This window comes from Pristiophorus japonicus, unplaced genomic scaffold (genome assembly GCF_044704955.1).
Source record: "Pristiophorus japonicus isolate sPriJap1 unplaced genomic scaffold, sPriJap1.hap1 HAP1_SCAFFOLD_949, whole genome shotgun sequence".
Classification (NCBI taxonomy): Eukaryota; Metazoa; Chordata; class Chondrichthyes; family Pristiophoridae; genus Pristiophorus; species Pristiophorus japonicus.
Window position 1 is genome coordinate 17,407 of NW_027254878.1, and position 21,146 is coordinate 38,552.

A 21,146-nucleotide genomic window follows, 5' to 3' on the forward strand; every position below is an offset into this window, starting at 1 on the left:
TGCGGGTATTTATCGGTGATTATCGGGGTGGGATTTCCCAGACCCTGCGGGTATTTATCGGTGTGGGATTTTCCAGACCCTGCGGGTATTTATCGGTGATTATCAGGTGGGATTTTCCCAGACCCTGCGGGTATTTATCGGTGATTATCAGGTGGGATTTTCCCAGACCCTGCGGGTATTTATCGGTGATTGTCGGGTGGGATTTCCCAGATTCTGCAGGTATTTATCGGTGATTATGGAGGTGGGATTTCCCAGACCCTGCGGGTATTTATCGGTGATTATCGGGGTGGGATTTCCCAGACCCTGCGGGTATTTATCGGTGATTATCGGGTCGGATTTCCCAGACCCTGCGGGTATTTATCGGTGATTATCGGGTGGGATTTCCCAGACCCTGCGGGTATTTATTGGAGATTATCAGGGTGGGATTTCCCAGACCCTGCGGGTATTTATCGGTGATTATCGGGTGGGATTTCCCAGACCCTGCGGGTATTTATCAGTGATTATCGGGTGGGATTTCCCAGACCCTGCGTGTATTTATCGGTGATTATCGGGTGGGATTTCCCAGACCCTGCAGGTATTTATCGGTGATTATCAGGGTGGGATTTCCCAGACGCTGCGGGTATTTATCGGTGATTATCGGGTGGGATTTCCCAGACCCTGCGGGTATTTATCGGTGATTATTGGGTAGGATTTCCCAGACCCTGCGGTATTTATCGGTGATTATCGGGGTAGGATTTCCCAGACCCTGCGGTATTTATTGGTGATTATCGGGGTGGGATTTCCCAGACCCTGTGGGTATTTATTGGTAATGATCGGGTGGTATTTTCCTAGACCCTGTGGGTATTTATCGGTGATTATCGGGTAGGATTTCCCAGACCCTGTGGGTATTTATCAGTGATTATCGGGTAGGATTTCCCAGACCCTGTGGGTATTTATCGGTGATTATCGGGTGGGATTTCCAAGATCCTGTGGGTATTTATCGGTGATTATTGGGTGGGATTTCCCAGACCCTGCGGGTATTTATCGGTGATTATCGGGGTGGGATTTTCCCAGACTCCTGCTCCACTGCCGGGACCTGGCACTCACCGGGTGAGTCAATGGGTGGAGTATCGGGCTGGTGCACCGCGGTTTTCCAATAAGCTTCAGGCTGCCTGCAAGGTCTCGCCGGAGGTGCCGAGTCTGGGAATATTGTGCCTGGTGTAAGTAGCTGTTTTATTTTTACAATGGGATAAAACCTTCATTCTCCTGGATTGTTACTGTCCGGGAACAGATTTTCAGCGGGTCTGTGTTTTTACCCCCATCAGCGAGACGTGGACTGAAGTAAGGATAGAGTTTCTCAGTGAATGTACCAGTGAAAGTGTGGATATGGGACTTGTTATCTGAGTTATAAAAGGACACCTTCCCTCCCTCATAATCCAGGCAGACTCCAATCTTTCTCGGGTTCACACTCAGCTCTAAGTGTTTCCATGGTTTGGTACAAGCCCAGTATCTATTCCCCTCTCTCAGTCCCACTGCCCAGTATCCGTTACCTGGATTCAGGATGATTTTTCCCTTCCTGTTGATGGACTCCTTGGTCACACCCACAGCCCACTGAGTCTTGTTCCCCACCTCCACCTCCCAGGAATGTTTCCCTGATGTGAATCCCTCCAATCCCAGGACAAAGACACAGGGATCAAATCTCTCCGGATTGTCGGGGAGCTGCTGCCTTTTCCCGGTGTTTCTCACGGTGCTCAGGTCCTCAGACAGGAAAAGGTAAGGACTGGCTGTATTAGGGTCCAAGGTGACTGGAGCTGGCAACAGATGGACACAGATAGAAAGTTAGTCGCTCACTGTAACTTTCACAGCCGGTTAGTGATTGGTCAAATCGGCAATGATCCACAATTAGAAATTCATCCTCAGGGGAAACTTTCAGCAGTGCACAGGGAAAACGGGAAAACACTGTCGGGGAAAGGTTTTACCGAGCGGGCACACCCTGCAGTGAGAGAGAGAGGGACAGAGAGAGAGAGAGAGAGAGTGAGGGAGAGAGAGGGACAGAGAGACAGAGGGAGAGGGAGACAGAGAAACAGAAGGGGGGACAGAGAGTGAGAGAGGGCACGCGCGACTGGCAGAGAGAGGGAGAGAGAGACTGGACCCCAGGACTGCACTGAATCAGGGTCTGCAATATAAACTGTCGGAAATAGAGACAGGCTGCAGGGAGGAGGTGAGAAGGGGATACGGTTCCCCATGGGAGAACAGTGGATAAAATGACATTATTACAGCATCTGGACAGATGCAGACCAAGTAAACATAGAAACATGGAAAATAGGTGCAGGAGTAGGCCATTTGGCCCTTCGTGCCTGCACCACCATTCAATAAGATCATGGCTGATCATTCCCTCAGTACCCCTTTCCTGCTTTCTCTCCATACCTCTTGATCCCATTAGCAGTGAGGGCCATATCTAACACCCTCTTGAATATATCCAATGAACTGGCATCAACAACTCTCTGCGGTAGGAAATTCCACAGTGAATAAGTTTCTCCTCATCTCAGTCCTAAATTGCCTACCCCTTATCCTAAGACTGTGTCCCCTGGTTCTGGACTTCCCCAACATCGGGAACATTCTTCCCGCATCTAACCGGTCCAGTCCCGTCAGAATCGTATACGTTTCCATGAGATCCCCTCTCATCCTTCTAAAGTCCAGTGAATAAAGGCCCAGTTGATCCAGTCTCTCCTCATATGAGAGTCCAGCCATCCCAGGAATCAGTCTGGTGAACCTTCGCTGCACTCCCTCAATAGCAAGAACGTCCTTCCTCAGATTAGGAGACCAAAACTGAGCACAATATTCCAGGTGAGGCCTCACTAAGACCCTGTACAACTGCAGTAAGACCTCCCTGCTCCTCTACTCAAATCCCCTCGCTATGAAGGCCAACATACCATTTGCCTTCTTCACCGCCTGCTGTACCTGCATGCCAACTTTCAATGACTGATGAACCATGACACCCAGGTCTCGTTGCACCTCCCCTTTTCCTAATCTGCCGCCATTCAGATAATATTCTGCCTTCGTGTTTTTGCCCCCAAAACGGATAACCTCACATTTATCCACATTATACTGCATCTGCCATGCACTTGCCCACTCACCTAACCTGTCCAAATCACCCTGCAGCCTCTTAGTGTCCTCCTCACAGCTCACACTGCCACCCAGTTCAGTGTCATCTGTAAACTTGGAGATATTACACTCAATTCCTTCATCTAAATCGTTAATGTATATTGTAAAGAGCTGGGGTCCCAGCACTGAGCCCTGCAGCACTCCACTAGTCACTGCCTCCCATTCCGAAAAGGACCCGTTTATCCCGACTCTCTGCAAACCAGTTCTCTATCCACGTCAGTACATTACTCCCAATACCATGGGCTTTGATTTTGCACAACAATCTCTTGTGCGGGGTCTTCTCAAAAGCCTTTTGAAAGTCCAAATACACCACATCCACTGGTTCTCCCTTGTCTACTCTGCTAGTTACATCCTCAAAAAATTGCAGAAGATTCGTCAAGCATGATTTCCCTTTCATAAATCCATGCTGACTTGGTCCGATCCTGTCACTGCTTTCCAAATGTGCTGCTATTTCATCCTTAATGATTGATTCCAATATTTTCCTCACTACTGATGTCAGGCGAACCGGTCTGTAATTAACCGTTTTCTCTCTCCCTCCTTTTTTAAAAAGTGGTGTTACATTAGCTACCCTCCAGTCCATAGGAACTGATCCAGAGTCAATAGACTGTTGGAAAATGATCACCAATGCATCCACTATTTCTAGGGCCTTTTCCTTAAGTACTCTGGGATGCAGACTATCAGGCCCCGGGGATTTATCGGCCTTCAATCCCATCAATTTCCCGAACACAATTTCCCGCCTAATAAGGTTATCCTTCAGTTCCTCCTTCTCACTAGACCCACTGTCCCCGAGTACATTCGGAAGGTTATTTCTGTCTTTCTTCGTGAAAACAGAACCAAAATATTTGTTCAATTGGTCTGCCATTTCTTTGTTCCCCATTATAAATTCATCTGAATCTGACTGCAAGGGACCTACGTTTGTCTTCACATATTTATAGAAGCTTTTGCAGTCAGTTTTTATGTTCCCTGTAAGCTTCCTCTCGTACTCTATTTTCCCCCTCTTAATTAAACCCTTAGTCCTCCTCCGTTGAATTCTAAATTTCTAAAAGTACCTTAAAATATGCGAAATATCAGAGGAATATCAGTTAAACTGCAGTTAGAATAATATAAAAACATGCACACTTCTGCAAGTCTACATAAGCTGTAATGCATTTTTCTTTTCTCAAGTTGAATGTTATTTTAACTCCATTTGTGACATGTATAAAATTGTACAGATTATTTTCTGTGTAATAACTGCAAAGAATGTTTATTGGTTTCAGTATTTAAAATAACTGGCAGCAGAACCAAGAAAATTGTTCCTCTTCACCCACAGATACACTGATGGAAATGTGTCTGGTGTAAAGTTTGTAACATTTGTAAAGTTAGTTGTTCAATAACACTCCTGTTAGCCTGTGCTACTTTCTGAATGTGGATGAAGGGGGTGTTTCAGCCCACGGACAATCAGAGCCAATTCCACCAGCAATGCCTGGTACGGGACAGATCGGAGTGAGATGGAGCAACTGGTGTGGCTCTCACTTCACTATTTTGGAACAATAATGATTTCAACAGACAGCGCTGTTCGCAGGGATTAGAGTATGTTATACATTCGAGTGTGGTGTAAAATGCAATATGGGCGATATTTTCACTCTTACACACCGACACAGCTATGAAGATTGGATCTCACCACTTGGGCAGCTTATCTCAAAATATATTCTCCATCACAGAGCAGAAGGAAAATACCATGTCTGACCTCCTGTATTTGCAGTATTGTCTGGGGTTATCTCCATCACAGTGTATTGTGATCTGGAACAAAAAGTGCCAAGGAAGGGATCTGGGCCTTAAAATATCACGGTTCACACACGGTTGACAAGACATTTAAGTGAAGTATAACATGTACAGAAATTCATTATTGACGAAAGGATGTTTGTGTAGACTTTCACACAAGGTCCGTTCAGTTTTGGTCACACTGGACATTAACACTTTTATATTTAAATACATTGTCATCCTATCTAGTGATGGTGTCTGGAATTGTCCAGCAGCTGAGGTTTGCTGAATAAATAAAATAATTACAAATACAATCATTTAAGTTAATTATATGCTGTAAATTCTTGAATAAGTGTGGCAAACAAATGATCCTCTTCACACAACAGGAGAGAAAATACCTACAGGTAGTGATCAGATAGGCAAATGGAAAAGGGATTAACAGTCAGGAGGATTGAAAGAAACTGAGACAGAGAAAGTAAAGGACCAGGTCAGTGAACTGAACGAGAAAATATAATCAACAGCTTCCAGTCGTTACACACTTAGAACTGGTCAATATCAGTGTGATGTCACTGAATACACTTCTACCTGATGAACAATTAGATTGGGTAAAATTAAAATCATTCTGGTTAAATACACGGAATGTAATACTGCCTGTGGTGTGGCCTAACTATGGTATTCAGTCACTTTGCTTGATGGGGTCACTATCCTTAGAATAGGATCCCATTAAATTATTACAATTGTACATTTACAGTTTCAGCCTTTGTAAAGATTGAGCTGTGAGGCAGTGCACTGATGCACAAAATGTTCTCAGGTATCAACATTTAACTTCAACAGTTATTGTATTTATTATAAAAACAGAAAATATTAGAAATATTTATAAAAAATCATCTGAAACAAGAAGAGACTAATTAACATCTTGGGTGTGGCCACTTCATCAGAACTGGAAACTGAAATATAAGTAAATCCCTGAGCAGAGGGGGAGAAAGAAAAGGGGAAGAAGAAATAGCAGATACTGCAATCACAGAGAGAACATTAATGGGCTGAATGACCTGCTCACTGCAGGAAGTCTGAAATTTAAACAGGAAAAGATGCAAACACAGACCACACCCACATTTCATGTCACCTCTCACTGCAGTATTTTATTCATTTCTTTCCAATTTCTACCAAGTCTTGCCTCTTTTCCTTAAGAGAATCTTTCCCATGCGTACTCCCAATCTCAGCTGGCTGCACACTTTGATTCTATTTATCTGTAGTTTGTTTGTTTCTTTATTCCATCTGCACAGAGTTATACTGATCTTCCAGTCTTCAGTTCCAAAGTAGGATGTAACTAAAACACGAGTCTGTTTTTTATCGAATGCAGACTGATAAAAGCATAAAATTCTATCAATGCCTTTCTTTCAGAATACCAACACTCAGTTTTTGCCTTTTACTTTTATTTGTCCCATTATGTATTGACATTGTCAGGAATATTTCATCATCTTTACATCTAACTGCAGTAATCATGTTTATTTTTAATCCATTCTTTTTGTGAATGTTCTTGTGCTTGTTACAGTCTGGGCTGTCCACCTCCCTCTTTATTGGTGTGAACATCAAATTGCAGTTTCCTGAAGCAGGCTCTGTGTTCTGTGCAGGAGCTCATAGACTTCCAGAACTCAGAGACTAGGTGGCCAAAATTCAGGTACGTCAGAAAGCTGGTGCACCTATGAGGATCCGACCTGCTTTTACTGCTGGGATGTCCGAAGCGGCTGGAGGAGTTTCAAAGTCCCACCGGAAGTCGGTCATAGTGGGGGCGGGAGATCGACAGGAAGGAGCTGAATTTGTGTCGGGACCGGGACTCCGCCGCTATCAATCAGCGGTGGAGTAGTGGTGATGTCACAGCGCGTGTGTGTCACCACGCTCTCTCCCTCCGTTAAAGGGGAGAGCGTCTGTCAGTATTATATCTTCAGCCACTGGGCCACCAAGGAGGGTTTTGCCCGGGCCAGCGGTCTGGCACCCAAGAGTGGGTACAAGGCTGCCCGTTAGTGGCCCGGCCGAACCCAGAGGCACTATCTTGCCGGCCGATTGGGAAGTGCTTGCAGGATCGGGGCGGAATCGGGACCAGGCCGAAAAATCCCCGACCTGAATCTGGGTCGGGGCGGTCATTTGACGACAAAGCGGCGGTCATGGGATTCCGCCACATGGCCCCCACAAACGGTCAGTAATGGGTCTCTCGGAGACCCTGAATTTTGGCCCCTAGGTGTCAGCCATGGCTCAGTGCGAGCACTCTCACCTCTCAGAAGGTCATGGGTTCAATCCCACTCCAGAGACTTGAGCACAAAATGCAGGCTGACATTCCAGTGTAGTACTGAGGAGTGCTGCAGTGTCAGACGAGAAAATTACCCTGAGAATGGTGAGATGTAGCAATTTGAAGGAAAAGCAACACAGAGATTCGCTGATAGGGAAGAGAATCTCATCAATGGAGAAAACTGAGAGAAGTCAAGGAATCGAAGAATGCTAAATGACAGCATCAGGCCTGTCCGTGCCAGTGTCTCTGATTGCGATGTGAGGGGCTGGATTCTCTCCAGTTGCTGGTTTAGCCCACGTGTCTCTGCCACTAACCCACTGATGTCCTGGGGCCCTAATTATTCAGACAGGACAAGTTAGGAGCAGTGATAGTGTTCCTCATTGAGAGACTGAGTTAGCAGGGAGGGAATAGAGCGCTGTTACAGCCTGTTAATTACAGGGCAGGCGACTTCTAAATCAGCAGGAAACACAAGTGGCAAGGTGTCTGAAGGAGCAGCAGTAAGGGCTCCCTGATTCTCTGATACATCTACGGAAGTGTGTCAGCTTTTATTCATTGAAAGCACTGCGCTATAATTGGTCCTCCTGTCTCTGACTACTGGTTTTGTACCACATTCTCCCCTTACTGTGCACCCTCCTCATGCTGTGCGAATGGATATTCTTCCCACGTCCTCATCATCATCCCCTTCCAGTAGCAGCAAGCTTGTCTTCACTGCGATATTATGGTGTACCTCGCAAGCTGCAGTGATTCTGGAGACTCTCGACAGACTGTATTGCAGGGCTCGACGAGATTTATCCAGGCACCGAGAAACTAGGCTTCAAAATGCCTGCATTCTTCTCTATCGCACTTCTTGCACTGACATGGGCCTTATTATGTCCAGTGTCCCCCTCTGTCTGTAGAAACCTTACTGCAGTTGTAAGTCATGACTGCTGGGGATAACCTGATCACCAATCAACCACCTTGATACTTGAGTCACAGGGGCTGGTATGGTAGATTATCACATGATGAAAGCATCAAGACAGATTCCCAGAGAATGGGTTTTATGTTCAGTATAAGGTTATATGACATGCACACTGACTGCACATGAATCAAATGAAAACATTTCCTGTTCATGATATTGAGCAGGTTTTCATATGGGTCTTTGATATGCATTCAGTCAATTGCTCCATTTACCAGTTGGTACCTGTTACGTCTAGAATGAGCGAATCTAACTGAGTACTGTAGAGGTGACAGGATCGAACCAAGTCGGCATAGATTTATGAAAGGGAAATCATGCTTGACGAATCTTCTGGAATTTTTTGAGGATGTAACCAGCAGAGTGGACAAGGGAGAACCAGTGGATGTGGTGTATTTGGACTTTCAAAAGGCTTTTGACAAGGTCCCAGACAAGAGATTGGTGTGCAAAATCAAAGCGCATGGTATTGGGGGTAATGTACTGACGTGGATAGAGAACTGGTTGGCAGACAGGAAGCAGAGAGTCGGGATAAACAGGTTCTTTTCAGAATGGCAGGCAGTGACTAGTGAAGTGCCGCAGGGCTCAGTGCTGAGACCCCAGCTCTTTACAATATACATTAACAATTTAGATGAAGGAATTGAGTGTAATATCTCCAAGTTTGCAGATGACACTAAACTGGGTGGCAGTGTGAGCTGTGAGGAGGACGCTAAGAGTCTGCAGGGTGACTTGAACAGGTTTGGTGAGTGGGCAAATGCATGGCAGATGCAGCATAATGTGGATAAATGTGAGGTTATCCATTTTGGGGGCAAAAACACGAAGGCAGAATATTATCTGAATGGCGGCAGATTCGGAAAAGGGGAGGTGCAACGAGACCTGGGTGTCATGGTTCATCAGTCATTGAAAGTGGGCATGCAGGTACAGGAGGCGGTAAAGAAGGCAAATGGTAAGTTGGCCTTCATAGTTAGGGGATTTGAGTACAGGAGCAGGGAGGTCTTACTGCAGTTGTACAGGGCCTTAGTGAGGCCTCACCTGTAATATTGTGTTCAGTTTTGGTCTCCTAATCTGAGGAAGGACGTTCATGCTATTGAGGAAGGCAAGCGAAGGTTCATCAGACTGATTCCAGGGATGGCTGGACTGTCATATGAGGAGAGGCTGGATCAACTGGGCCTTTATTCACTGGCGTTTAGAAGGATGAGAGGGGAGCTCATAGAAACGTATAAGATTCTAATGGTACTAGACAGGTTAGATGCGGGAAGAATGTTCCCGATGTTGGGGAAGTCCAGAACCAGGGGACATAGTCTTAGGATAAGAGGTAGACCATTTAGGACTGAGATGAGAAGAAACATCTTCACTCAGAGAGTTGTTAACCTGTGGAATTCCCTGCCGCAGAGAGTTGTTGATGCCAGTTCATTGGATATATTTAAGAGGGAGTTAGATATGGCCCTTATGGCTAATGGGATCAAGGGGTATGGAGAAAAAGCAGGAAAGGAGTACTGAAGGAATGATCAGCCATGATCTTATTGAATGGCAGTGCAGGTTCGATTGGCCGAATGGCCTACTCCTGCACCTATTTTCTATCTTTCTACGTGAGTAAGTGTGACCTTAGTCTCTTTATTCTAATTCCAGAGTGTTGGTACATCATCGGAGGCCAGCTTACATACAGTGCTCCCAAGGGATGCTGGGATCCCTTGGGACTCCATCAGATATGCCCTCTGGTGGCGGTAGAATGCTGGTTACATAGTGCTGCATACTTAACAGTACCCTACTGTTATATATACAAACTTGTATTTACTCTGTACAGCCACCAGAGGGCTCATACCCTGGAGTCCCAAGGAATCCCATAATCCCTTGGGAGCACAGGTATTTAAGGAGGCCTCACAGGTTGGAGAGGCACTCTGGAGACCTGCAATAAAAGACTAAGTTCACACGTTACTTTGAGCTCACAGTATTCAGTCTGACTCTTTCCCCATACATAACAACTGGCGACAATATACAGATAGCGAACCCAAAGATGCAGAGAACAGTGGGCATCCTGGAGAAATTGTCGGAGGGAGATGATTGGGAAACTTATGTGGAGTGACTCGGCCAATACTTCGTAGCAAATGAGCTAGATGGGGAAGAGAACGCTGCCAAATGAAGGGCGATCCTCCTCACTGTCTGTGGGGCACCAACATATCGCCTCATGAAGAATCTGCTCACTCCAGCGAAACCCACGGAGAAATCGTACGATGATTTGTGCACACTGGTCCGAGAGCATTTGAACCCAAAGAAAAGCGTTCTGATGGCGAGGTACCGGTTCTACACCTACAAAAGGTCTGAAGGCCAGGAAGTGGCGAGTTATGTCGCCGAGCAAAGATGCCTTGCAGGACATTGCGAATTTGAAGGACATTTGGAGCACATGCTCAGAGCCTTTTTCGTACTTGGCATTGGTCACGAAACCATATTTTGCAAACCTTTGACTGTAAAGACCCCAACCTTGAGTAAGGCCATAGCGATAGCCCAGGCATTCATTGCCACCAATGACAATACGAAGCAAATCTCTCAGCACAGAAGTGCTACTACAAGTACTGTGAACAAAGTGATGTTGTTTTCGAATCGTAACGTACAGGGCAGGGCACACATAGCTGCAGCTGAACGTCCGCAGATGTCTGAGTCCACCATCAAGGGTGATGAATGCAAGGCCATTAACACCTTGTTGGCGCTGTGGGGGTGATCATCGTTTCCATTCTAGCCGATTCATAGGGTACATTTGCAAGGGCTGTGGAACAATGTGACACCTCCAAATGCTGTTAAACCTGCAAACCACCATGTTGCAAAGGAGGGCAGATCCACGGAGGATCACGACAAACCGGAGCCTCAGACTGAGGAGGCAGAGGTACATGGGGTGCACACATTCACCACGAATTGTCCCCCGATAATGCTGAATATTGAACTAAATGGACTCCCGGTGTCAATGGAACTGGACACAGGCACGAGTCAGTCCATCATGGGCAAAAAGACTTTAGAAAGATTGTGGTGCAACAAGGCCTCAAGGCCAGTCTTAACTCCAGTTCGCACGAAACTGAGAACTTGCATGAAAGAACTGATTCCTGTAATCGGCAGTGCTACTGTAAAGGTCTCCTACGATGGAGCGGTGCACAAGCTATCACTCTGGGTGGTACCGGGCGATGGTCCCACGCTTCTCGGCAGGAACTGGCTGGGAAAGATACGCTGGAACTGGGACGACATCCGAGCGCTATCGCCCGCTGACAACACTTCGTGTGCCCAGGTCTTAAACAAATTTTCTTCACTGTTCGAACCAGGCATCAGGAAATTCGAAGGAGCAAAAGTGCAGTTCCACCTAATTCCGGGGGCGCGACCCATCCATCACAAGGCGAGAGCAGTACTATACACGAAGAGAGAAAGGGTAGAGATTGAACTAGACCGGCTGCAAAGAGAGGGCATCATTTCACCGATCGAGTTCAACGAGTGGGCCAGTCCTATCGTCCCAGTCCTCAAGGGAGACGGCACCGTCGGAATTTGTGGCGATTACAAAGTAACGATCAATCGTTTCTCCCTGCAGGACCAATACCCACTACCAAAGGCCGATGGTCTCTTTGCAATGCTGGTGGGAGGAAAGACATTCACGAAGCTGGATCTGACTTCAGCCTACATGATCCAGGAACTGGAGGAATTATCGAAGGCCCTCACCTGCATCAACACACACAAAGATCTTTTTCTTCATAACAGATCCCCATTTGGAATCCGATCAGCTGCGGCGATATTCCAGAGAAACATGGAAAGCTTCCTGAAGTCGGTCCTGCACACCGTGGTCTTCCAGGATGAAATGTTGGTTACAGGTCGGAACACAGTCGAGTATTTGCAGCACCTGGAGGAGGTTCTTAGTCTACTCAACTGCGTGGGGCTCAGGTTGAAATGCTCGAAGTGCGTTTTCCTGGCACCTGAGGAGGAGTTCTTGGGAAGGAGTATTGCGGCGGACGGCATCAGGCCCACCAACGCGAAGATGGAGGCAATCGAGAACGCACCGAGGCCACAGAATGTGATGGAGCTGCGGTCGTTTCTGGGACTCCTGACCTACTTTGGTAACTTCTTACCGGGTCTTAGCACACACTGTTGGAACCACTGCATGTCTTACCACAAAAAGAGCACGAATGGGTTTGGGGCAAAAGCCAAGAAAATGCCTTTGTAAAAGCGAGGAAAGTGTTATGCTCAAACAAATTGCTTGTGTTGTATGATCCATGTAAGCATTTGGTACTAGCCTGTGATGCGTCATCATATGGTGTTGGGTGTGTATTGCAATAAGCTAATGATTTTTAGAAACTGCAACTGGTTGCTTATGCATCCAGGAGTCTGTTTAAGGCTGAGAGAGCCTACAGCATGATTGAGAAAGAAGCGTTAGCGTGTGTCTATGGGGTAAAGAAAATGCATCAATACCTGTTTGGGCTAAATTTCGAATTGGAAACTGACCATAAGGCGCTTATATTCCTTTTTTCCGAGAGTAAAGGGATAAATACCAACGCATTGGCCCGCATCCAAAGATAGGCACTCACATTGTCCGCATACAACTACGCCATCCGCCACAGGCCAGGCACAGAAAACTGCGCCGATGCTCTCAGTAGGCTGCCATTGCCCAGCACGGGGCTGGAAATGGCGCAGCCCGCAGATCTAGCCTTGGTTATGGAAGTATTTGAGAGTGAGCAATCACCCGTCACTGCCTGGCAGATCAAAAGCTGGACAAGCCAGGGCCCCTTATTATCTCTAGTCAAAAGCTGTGTGCTTCACGGGAGCTGGTCCAGTGTCTCAATGAAAATGCAGGAAGAGATAAAGCCGTTCCAACAAAGATGAAAATGTCTATACAAGCAGACTGCCTTCTGTGGGACAATCGAGTAGTGGTCCCCAAGAAGGGCAGAGACACCTTCATCAATGACTTCCACAGTACCCACCCAGACATCGTAATGATGAAAGCGATAGCCAGATCCCACGTGCGGTGGCCCGGTATCAATGCGGACTTAGAGTCCTGCGTTCACAGATGTAATACATGCTCGCAGTAAAGCAATGTACCCAGGGAGGTGCCGCTAAGTTTATGGTCTTGACCCTCCAAACTGTGGTCTGGGGAACACGTTGACTATGCAGGCCCGTTCTTGGGTAAAATGTTCCTTGTGGTTGTAGACGCGTATTCCAAGTGGATTGAATGTCGGCTAGCACGTCCGCTGCCACTACTGAAAGCCTGCGGGCCATGTTTGCCACTCACGGCTTACCCGATGTCCTGGTGAGCGACAATGGGCCATGTTTTACCAGTGCTGAGTTCAAAGAATTCATGACCTGTAACGGGATCAAACATGTCACATCTGCCCCGTTTAAACCAGCGTCCAATGGTCAGGCAGAGAGAGCAGTGCAAACCATCAAGCAAGGCATGAAAAGGGTAACTGAAGGTTCACTGCAGACTCGCATATCCCAAGTCCTGCTTAGCTGCCGTATGAGATCCCACTCGCTCACTGGGATCCCACCTGCTGAACTGCTCAAGGAAAGAGCACTTAAGACAATGCTCTCGTTAGTTCACCCTGATCTACATGAACAGGTAGAGAGCAGGCAGCTTTAACAAAGTGCATACCATGATAGCGCAAATGTGTCACGCGAGATTGAAGTCAATGATCCTTTGTTTGTATTGAATTATGGACAAGGTCCCAAGTGGCTTCCCGGCACTGTCGTGGCCAAAGAGGGGAGCAGGGTGTTTCGGGTCAAACTTTCTAATGGACTCATTCACCGGAAACACTTGGAGCAAATGAAACTCAGATTTATGGTTTATCCTGACAACCCACCTTGGACCTTACCTTTTTTGATCCCCCAACATACACACCAGTGGCAACCGGCACCACGGTTGACCACGAAGCAGAACCCATCATCCACAGCAGCCCAGCGAGGGCCCAACCAATGATTCAACTATACCAGCTTTCACACCGAGACGATCAACCAGGGCAAGAAGGGCCCCAGATCGACTCACATTGTAAACAGTTACACGATTGACTTTGGGGGCGAGGGGCGAGTATTGTTATATATGCAAACTTGTATTTACTCTGTACAGCCACCAGAGGGCTCATTCCCTGGAGTTCCAAGGGATCCCATAATCCCTTGGGAGCACAGGTATTTAAGGTGGCCTCACAGGTTGGTGAGACACTCTGGAGACCTGCAATAAAAGACTACGGTCACACTTTACTTTGAGCTCACAGTCTTCAGTCTGACTCTTTCTCCATACATTACACCTACCTGTCTGCAGCACTGGACAGATTGCCCTCATTGTTTTCTGGTTCCATTGGGAAGAAAATGAAGTGAATGAGCCCCATGAGGATATCATCAGTCAACTTTTTTATCCAATGTTGCATGACCAATGTGGTAAAGATGACCAGATGCTGGTTGGAAGGATCCAGATCCAGATGTAAAAACATTGAAGACAGCAGTGACTTTGACTGCCAGACAGTATTACTGTCCAAGTGGATGTGAGCTTCAGGTCATCAGTAAGCAGAGGACAAATCTCCCCAAAAGCCTCTGGGGGAGGGTTGCACCTTCGTAGGAGGTGAGGCACTGAGAAGTCCATGTGCGGCATTCTTGGTCATCAGCCCTGGTGAGTGGATATCCTTCCACATAGTGGTGGGATTAAGTTGGGTTGAGTTAGGGGTTAATTTGGGGAAAATAGTGAGGGAGGGTTGACCACCCACATTGTGGGGCAGTGGGCTCTGTGTGAACATTCAGAACAGGCCGCATTTTGTTGAGGACAATTGTGGTGTAATTTCAAACCGGCAGAGTTGAGGCAGTCGCAGTTACCGCCTGTTTAACTGAGATTAGCGCCCCACAGTGGGATGTGAATCATAGAATCATAGAAACTTACAGCACAGAAGGAGACCATTTGGCCCTTCATGTCCCTGCTGGGATTTTGAAAGAGCAGTCGTGTTTAGTCCCACACCCCTGCGAGGTCTTCATCCTCAAGTACTGTCCAAAACCTTTACAGGTAGAGCGTTCCGATTCCAACAACTCTGAGTGAAAACATTTCTGCTCATCTCCCATCTAGATCTTTTGCCAATGATTTGAAATCTATGAACTCTGGTTATTGACAATTAATAAATCATAGGCCAATCCAGACAAAGAAATTAGACTGTCCCACTCACTCCCCTACTCTTTAATATGGTCTTATGAAGCAATTATCTAATTTCCTTTTAAAGAATTTACGGGACTCTGCTTCCCGTGTCCTGGTGTCCAGTGTTGCTGAAGACATTGGGGTATTTAACATTTAAAGACTAGATTCCCAAATGTAATCAATCGCTGATTGACCGTGAGCTTTCAGAAAACCCGCCTCCAGCAAAAGCAGCAGCAATTTTCAGTTTTCAAATGTAGCTCCTCGTGTCCCTTACCGTTCTGACCCGTCTACTGCCACCGAACTTTGGTTCCCTATTCGAGCGGGATATACATTGGCTCCGACTCACAATATGGAAATACCCAAGACTCCAGGATTTAGGACAGGGTCAGGGACCCATCCACGGGGCAGGCGGAAGATCAGTATATCTCACATCTGCCCCCAAAACACCTGCACCAGAATTTCATCAAACATGTCAAATGGGAGCAGATCTGACAATTATGTATTTTACCAGAAAACTGACTGAAAGTATAATCTAGTCAGTTACACATACAATGAGATATTTATTATAAAAAGACAGATCCGGTCTACTAACAGAGAGCTGTTTAATAGCTGGTGTCAGGAAGCTCACACCCACCTGTATTAATCACTGTCAGCATCTTTCTCCACACTCTGTACTGCAGTGACCCAATGTACTTCCCCACATTGATTAAAGGGGAAACCTTCTGTGGCTCTGGGAGAGTTCGCTTCGCTCTGAAACAGGAGATAAAGGGCAGTGTTGGATCATTCCAGGGTGGGCGAGAAATGTTAGAAATTAAAATATCGGCTCAAATCAAGGCTGTAAATTATACCTTTTCTCTGTTTCTGGAAATTTCTGCAGAATAAGAACAATTATTACTGTTTGTGTTTTGAGAACATTTTATCACAAAAAGAAAGTAACAGGCTGGATTCCACAGAAAAGTACATTGTAAATATGTAAAGTTATTGGGCTGCGTCTTCCTGCCCTCACTGTACTGTGAGTTACTCCACAACATTACAACTGACTCGATCTGACTGCACAACACAACTCAGAGCTACAATACAATTGTCACATCCCGAAGTCTCAAATTACTGAAATTTAAATATTATTTAAAGACAGTCCCTTCAACCTATTCAAGTTGTAACTTGCTCGTGTCCTTTGCCCAAAGGGGATGAATGTATCTGTGAATCTGTACCAGTGCTGTCCAATAGAAATAGCATCCGAGCCACTGGTTTGACCAGACACCATTTTAGCCACAGGCACTAATTTCAGGAGAAAACTCCTTACACACTCACACAATATAGGTACTTCATGTGTATATTTACTGAACAAACATCGATCACCAATCAATAATCAAGGAAGTAAAGCATGCACAACAATCACAAAATACTGGCACACTCTGCTTCTCGTCATAGGTGGTTGGTATTATTTTGTTCAGTGAGTGAGTTTTATATTAGTGAGTGAGGTAGAACAAGTTCAGCGAACGATAGACCAATTAGCTAAATGTCAGTGGTAGGAAAGAGAATGGAATCTGTACTCAAAGATGTAACAGAAAAAGATCTAGAATCTGGAAATATAATGAAGAATAGTCAGCACAGATTTCGCAAGGGGAGATCATGCTTGACCAACCTTACTGAATTCTTTGAAGTAACAGAAAGGGGAGATAAGGGGAATTCAGTAGACACACCATTTTGGGATTTTCAAAAGGCCTTTGATAAGATACCGCATAATAGACATGGGACTAAAGTCAGAACATGTGGAGTCAGGGGACAAGTGGCAGAATGGAGAGCAAGTTGACTAAACAGAAAACTGAGACTAGGAATTAAAAGTAGTTACTCAGTTTGGCAAATAATCTTCAATATAGGCAAGTGTGAGGTGGCACATATCGATAGGAAGAAAAGGAGGCCACATACTCCTTGAAAATAAGTCTAAATGGGGTAGTGGACCAGAGGGATCTGGGAATACCAGATACACAAATCACTAGAAGTAGTGACACTGGTTAATACGGCCATAAAAGCAAACAAAGCACAGAACCTTGGTTAGACAACACTTGGAGAAATGTGAACAGTTCTGGTCTCCATACTAACAAAAAAAAGATAGAAACACGAGAGAAGGTGCAAAAAAGATTTACGAGACAGATACCAGAACTGAGAGGTTGTACCAATCAGGAAAGAGTGAACAAGCTGGGGCCCTTTTCTCTAGAAAGGAGAAGACTGAGGGGTGGCCTGACCTTTAAGATTATGAAAGGGTTTGCTAGACGTAGAGAAGCTGTTTCCACTTGCAGGGGAGATCAGAACTGGGGCCATAAGTATAAGAAAGTCACTAATAAATCCAATAGGGAATTCAATAACTTACATTTATATAGCACCTTTAACATAATAAAACTTCTTTCCCCAGAGAGTGGTGAAGGAGGAACATGCTACCATATGGAGTGGTTGAGGTGAATACTATAAATACATTTACGGGGAAGCTCGATAAACACGAGGGAGAAAGGAGTAGAATATGTTGATGGGCTTAGGTTACGAAGGGTGGGAGGAGTCTGTGGAATACAAACACCAGCATGGACCTGTTGGGCTGAATGGCCTGTTTCTGTGCTGTAAATACTGTGTAATTCAATATAATATCCTAGGTTTTGATGGCACACTCTGCACAATCTCAAAGACTGTGTCAAAGAGGGACTAAGGAAACAAAAAACACAAATATACAGCTACCGTTAAAAACTTGATGCTGTCCTGTTCACTCAGCTCTTGTTCAATATCCTGAACTGTGTCTGAAAGTGATGAGATTTCCTCCATTATCTTCTCAATCCTCCCCTCCATCTCCAGACTGTTTTTCTCTTTCTCCAGTTTCAGATCTTCCAACACAGTCTTCTCTTCCTCACGGAGAAACTGGTGAAGTTTTTCAAATTCACATTTAATCTGTTTCTCTGTATTTATGCCTTGGTCCTTTGGGAAATAGTGAGATTGGGAAAAAAACAAATGAGCATTTTAAAAAGGTGGTGCAGTTCTCTTCATACAAGAATATTTTAGAGATAAACATTCCTTGATGCAATGAAATCTAATTAATGGAGACCAGATGATAATTTATTCAGAAGCGGGAGCTCTAACTGAGGATTGAACTGCTGTATTTTCTTTAACTGCGGTTTCACCAGCACAAGGGACGTGTCCGCGATAATTCAATGGTTCGCTGAAGTGAGATTTTACTTTGGTAATGGACATTCAACGGTTCAAAGAGAAACAAATCGTGATTGGAAAATATAGAACAAAGTGACATCAAATGTACCTGAATGTGGGCCAAAGTTTTCACATAATCACTTTTTACAGCATCACATTCCTCCTTCTTGTCCCGGACCGGCCTCAGTAAGGTTCGCAGTTCCTCCTGAACAAAGATCAGTTAATTTGTGCACTTTGTGCCATAAACAGCTGATAATTAAATACCATTTCGTTTAATCAAAGAAAATTCTCAGAGCATTCATTCCCTGGAATATAGATTAGCGGTGATCTAATTGAGGTGTTTAAGATGATTAAAGGAGTTGATGGGGTAGATCGAGAGAATTCTTTATAAACTGGGCCGTGCCTGGTATCTGTTCACTAATTATAATCTCGAGTAGCTTCACAGGGTTTCTGACCTTTCTTGCTTCTTTCAGCAACCTTAATCTACCCAGTATTCCCATATCCTTGGCTTCCTCCAGCACTTGTCCCTCTAGGATGAGAATCTGCTGCTGATTGTACTGGTCTCCAGCTACAGTCCCTGAAGGTTCCCTCTCGAGGTCTGATCCTATCCTGGCCTCATCACTCACTGAATCTAATTCTACCCACTCGCCCTCAGAACATCTCTTGCCTTCTCTCCCCTGTAAATTGCTGCATATGGAAGGTCAGAAATACGTTTCAGTTAATGATTAATATACACTTTTCATATCTCTTCACCTTTGTATTATGGTATCAGTCTTTCTCTTTTATAATATTACACAATAACCACACCTCATGGAATCCATCTTAGTTATAACTTTCTCAGCTGTTTCCCGAGATCTATTTCTCCTGTTGTCCCTTTAGGTTGTACTTTACTTTAATACCAACCATTCCCTTTTAATTTTCCTTCTGTCCGCTATCCCTATTTTTACTTTCACTTCTCTCGGGTTTTCTTTACTGTATCTGGTCTCTGGTGATGTGCTTTGTCCCCTAATTCACACAGGGGGTTTCTTTCACCTTAGTTCTCCTCTGTCCCTTTCCCCTTAACTTCTCAAGTGCTTTCCCGTCAAATCTGCCTCTGCCTGTGCTGTCCTTTAAGAAAATACCCAGAGTAATTGATCTGCTTCTGTTTCCTGGTCCCTGTTGTTTTCCTGATTGCTGAAACATTGCGCTGTTCCGGACACTTTGAAGTTTAACAAGTTCATGTCGACATTAAACGCTTCACATCTGGAATATAAATAGGAGACACGTTCCACAGACCATCACTCGCCACGGAGACAGGATCGGTATCGATCTGAGAACATACTGTACAAGAGATTTCACTTTGCATTCCATGGGCTGATCAATTTACACTGATCTATTAAAGTGGTGTTTGGAATAAAGTGAAACTGTCACTTCCTGTCCCTGGTTCCTTCAGCAGCGATACAAATGGCAGTCCGTGTAAGGACTGAGTCATTAAATAAACACAAACACATTATCTAAAGTGCTTTAAGTATTGAGAGACGCTCAAACCCGAATCTGTGAACACTCCCTGTTCAGGATTCTGTTACCTGTGACTATATTTATTTTACACGGCATTAACTCACCTTAAACTCTTCGGTCGCTTCTTCCAGCGGCAGCACCTCGTGGTTTTGATGACTTTTTGAAATCTGACAAATGGCACAGATGGGCTGTTTGTCAGTTTTACAAAAAACCTTCATCTTCTCCTTGTGACGGCTGCATTCCTGCTGATTTTGATCACTTTTAACACTTTTTACAAATATCTCCACGATGTTGGCGAGGGTGCGGTTGGGTCTCAGGACCCTGGAGGAAGTCTCCTTTTGACAGACGGGACAGGCGGCGGGGACAGAGCTCTCCCAGTCCCGGGTTAGACATGATCGGCAGAAGCTGTGATCACAGTCCAGTGAGACAGGGTCTTTATACAGATCATGGCACACAGCACAGGAAAGTTCACCTTCCATCTCGAAGGACTGCTCCACGTAAAATGGTGATGAGTGCTCAGTAAAACACTTTCAGTTTCAGTTCCTGGTTCCAGCAGCAACATTATCAATCACCGCCCAGGAAAGGGCAGGTAACAGTGATAAACAGACTGTTGCAATAACCAGACTGGTTCACTCATTTCCTTCAGGGGACCTTCTACACCGACCCAGTCTGGTCTGAATGTGTCTCTGGTCCCACAACATGCAAAACAACCGCTCCAAAACAGAACAAGAAAATAAATATCTGACGGAGCCAGCAGCAACGGCCAGGGCAAGGATCAGACAATTCCCAGTCAACCTGCAAAGGCACCAACATCAGGAGAATGTCCATATTAGAATAGTTGATCCACAGGTTAGTTAAGCAACAGCCTGACACAGAGTCCCATTAATACAAAGCAAAATACTGCGGATGCCGGAAATCTGAAATAAAAAATAAAATGCTGGAAATACTCAGCAGGTCAGGCAGCATCTGTGGCTAGAGAAACAGAGTGAACGTTTCAGGTCGATGACCTTTTATCAGAACCGGGAAAAGTTAGGCATGTAACAGGTTTTAAGTAAGTACAGAGGCAGGGGAGGAAAGAACAAAAGGGAAGGTCTGTGATAGGGTGGAGGGCAGGAGAGATTAAATGACAAAAGGGATGTTGCGAGGCTGGAGCGGGTGGTAATCATAGAATGATTACAGCACAGAATGAGGCCATTCGGCCCATCGATTCT

At 45.4% G+C, this 21,146-nt stretch overlaps 1 protein-coding gene across 1 annotated transcript; it reads right to left on the minus strand.

Moving 5' to 3' along the window:
* Window positions 1-1,149: 1,149 nt before the first annotated feature.
* Window positions 1,150-20,429, minus strand: LOC139258373 (zinc-binding protein A33-like). Its single transcript, XM_070874750.1, has 6 exons — window positions 20,040-20,429; window positions 18,548-18,643; window positions 17,977-18,210; window positions 16,098-16,120; window positions 15,884-15,999; window positions 1,150-1,790 (listed from the first exon to the last, which is right to left on the minus strand). Exons 1-6 carry the CDS (start codon window positions 20,412-20,414, stop codon window positions 1,219-1,221), a joined length of 1,416 nt encoding a protein of 471 aa, XP_070730851.1. The 5' UTR covers window positions 20,415-20,429; the 3' UTR covers window positions 1,150-1,218.
* Window positions 20,430-21,146: the final 717 nt, after the last annotated feature.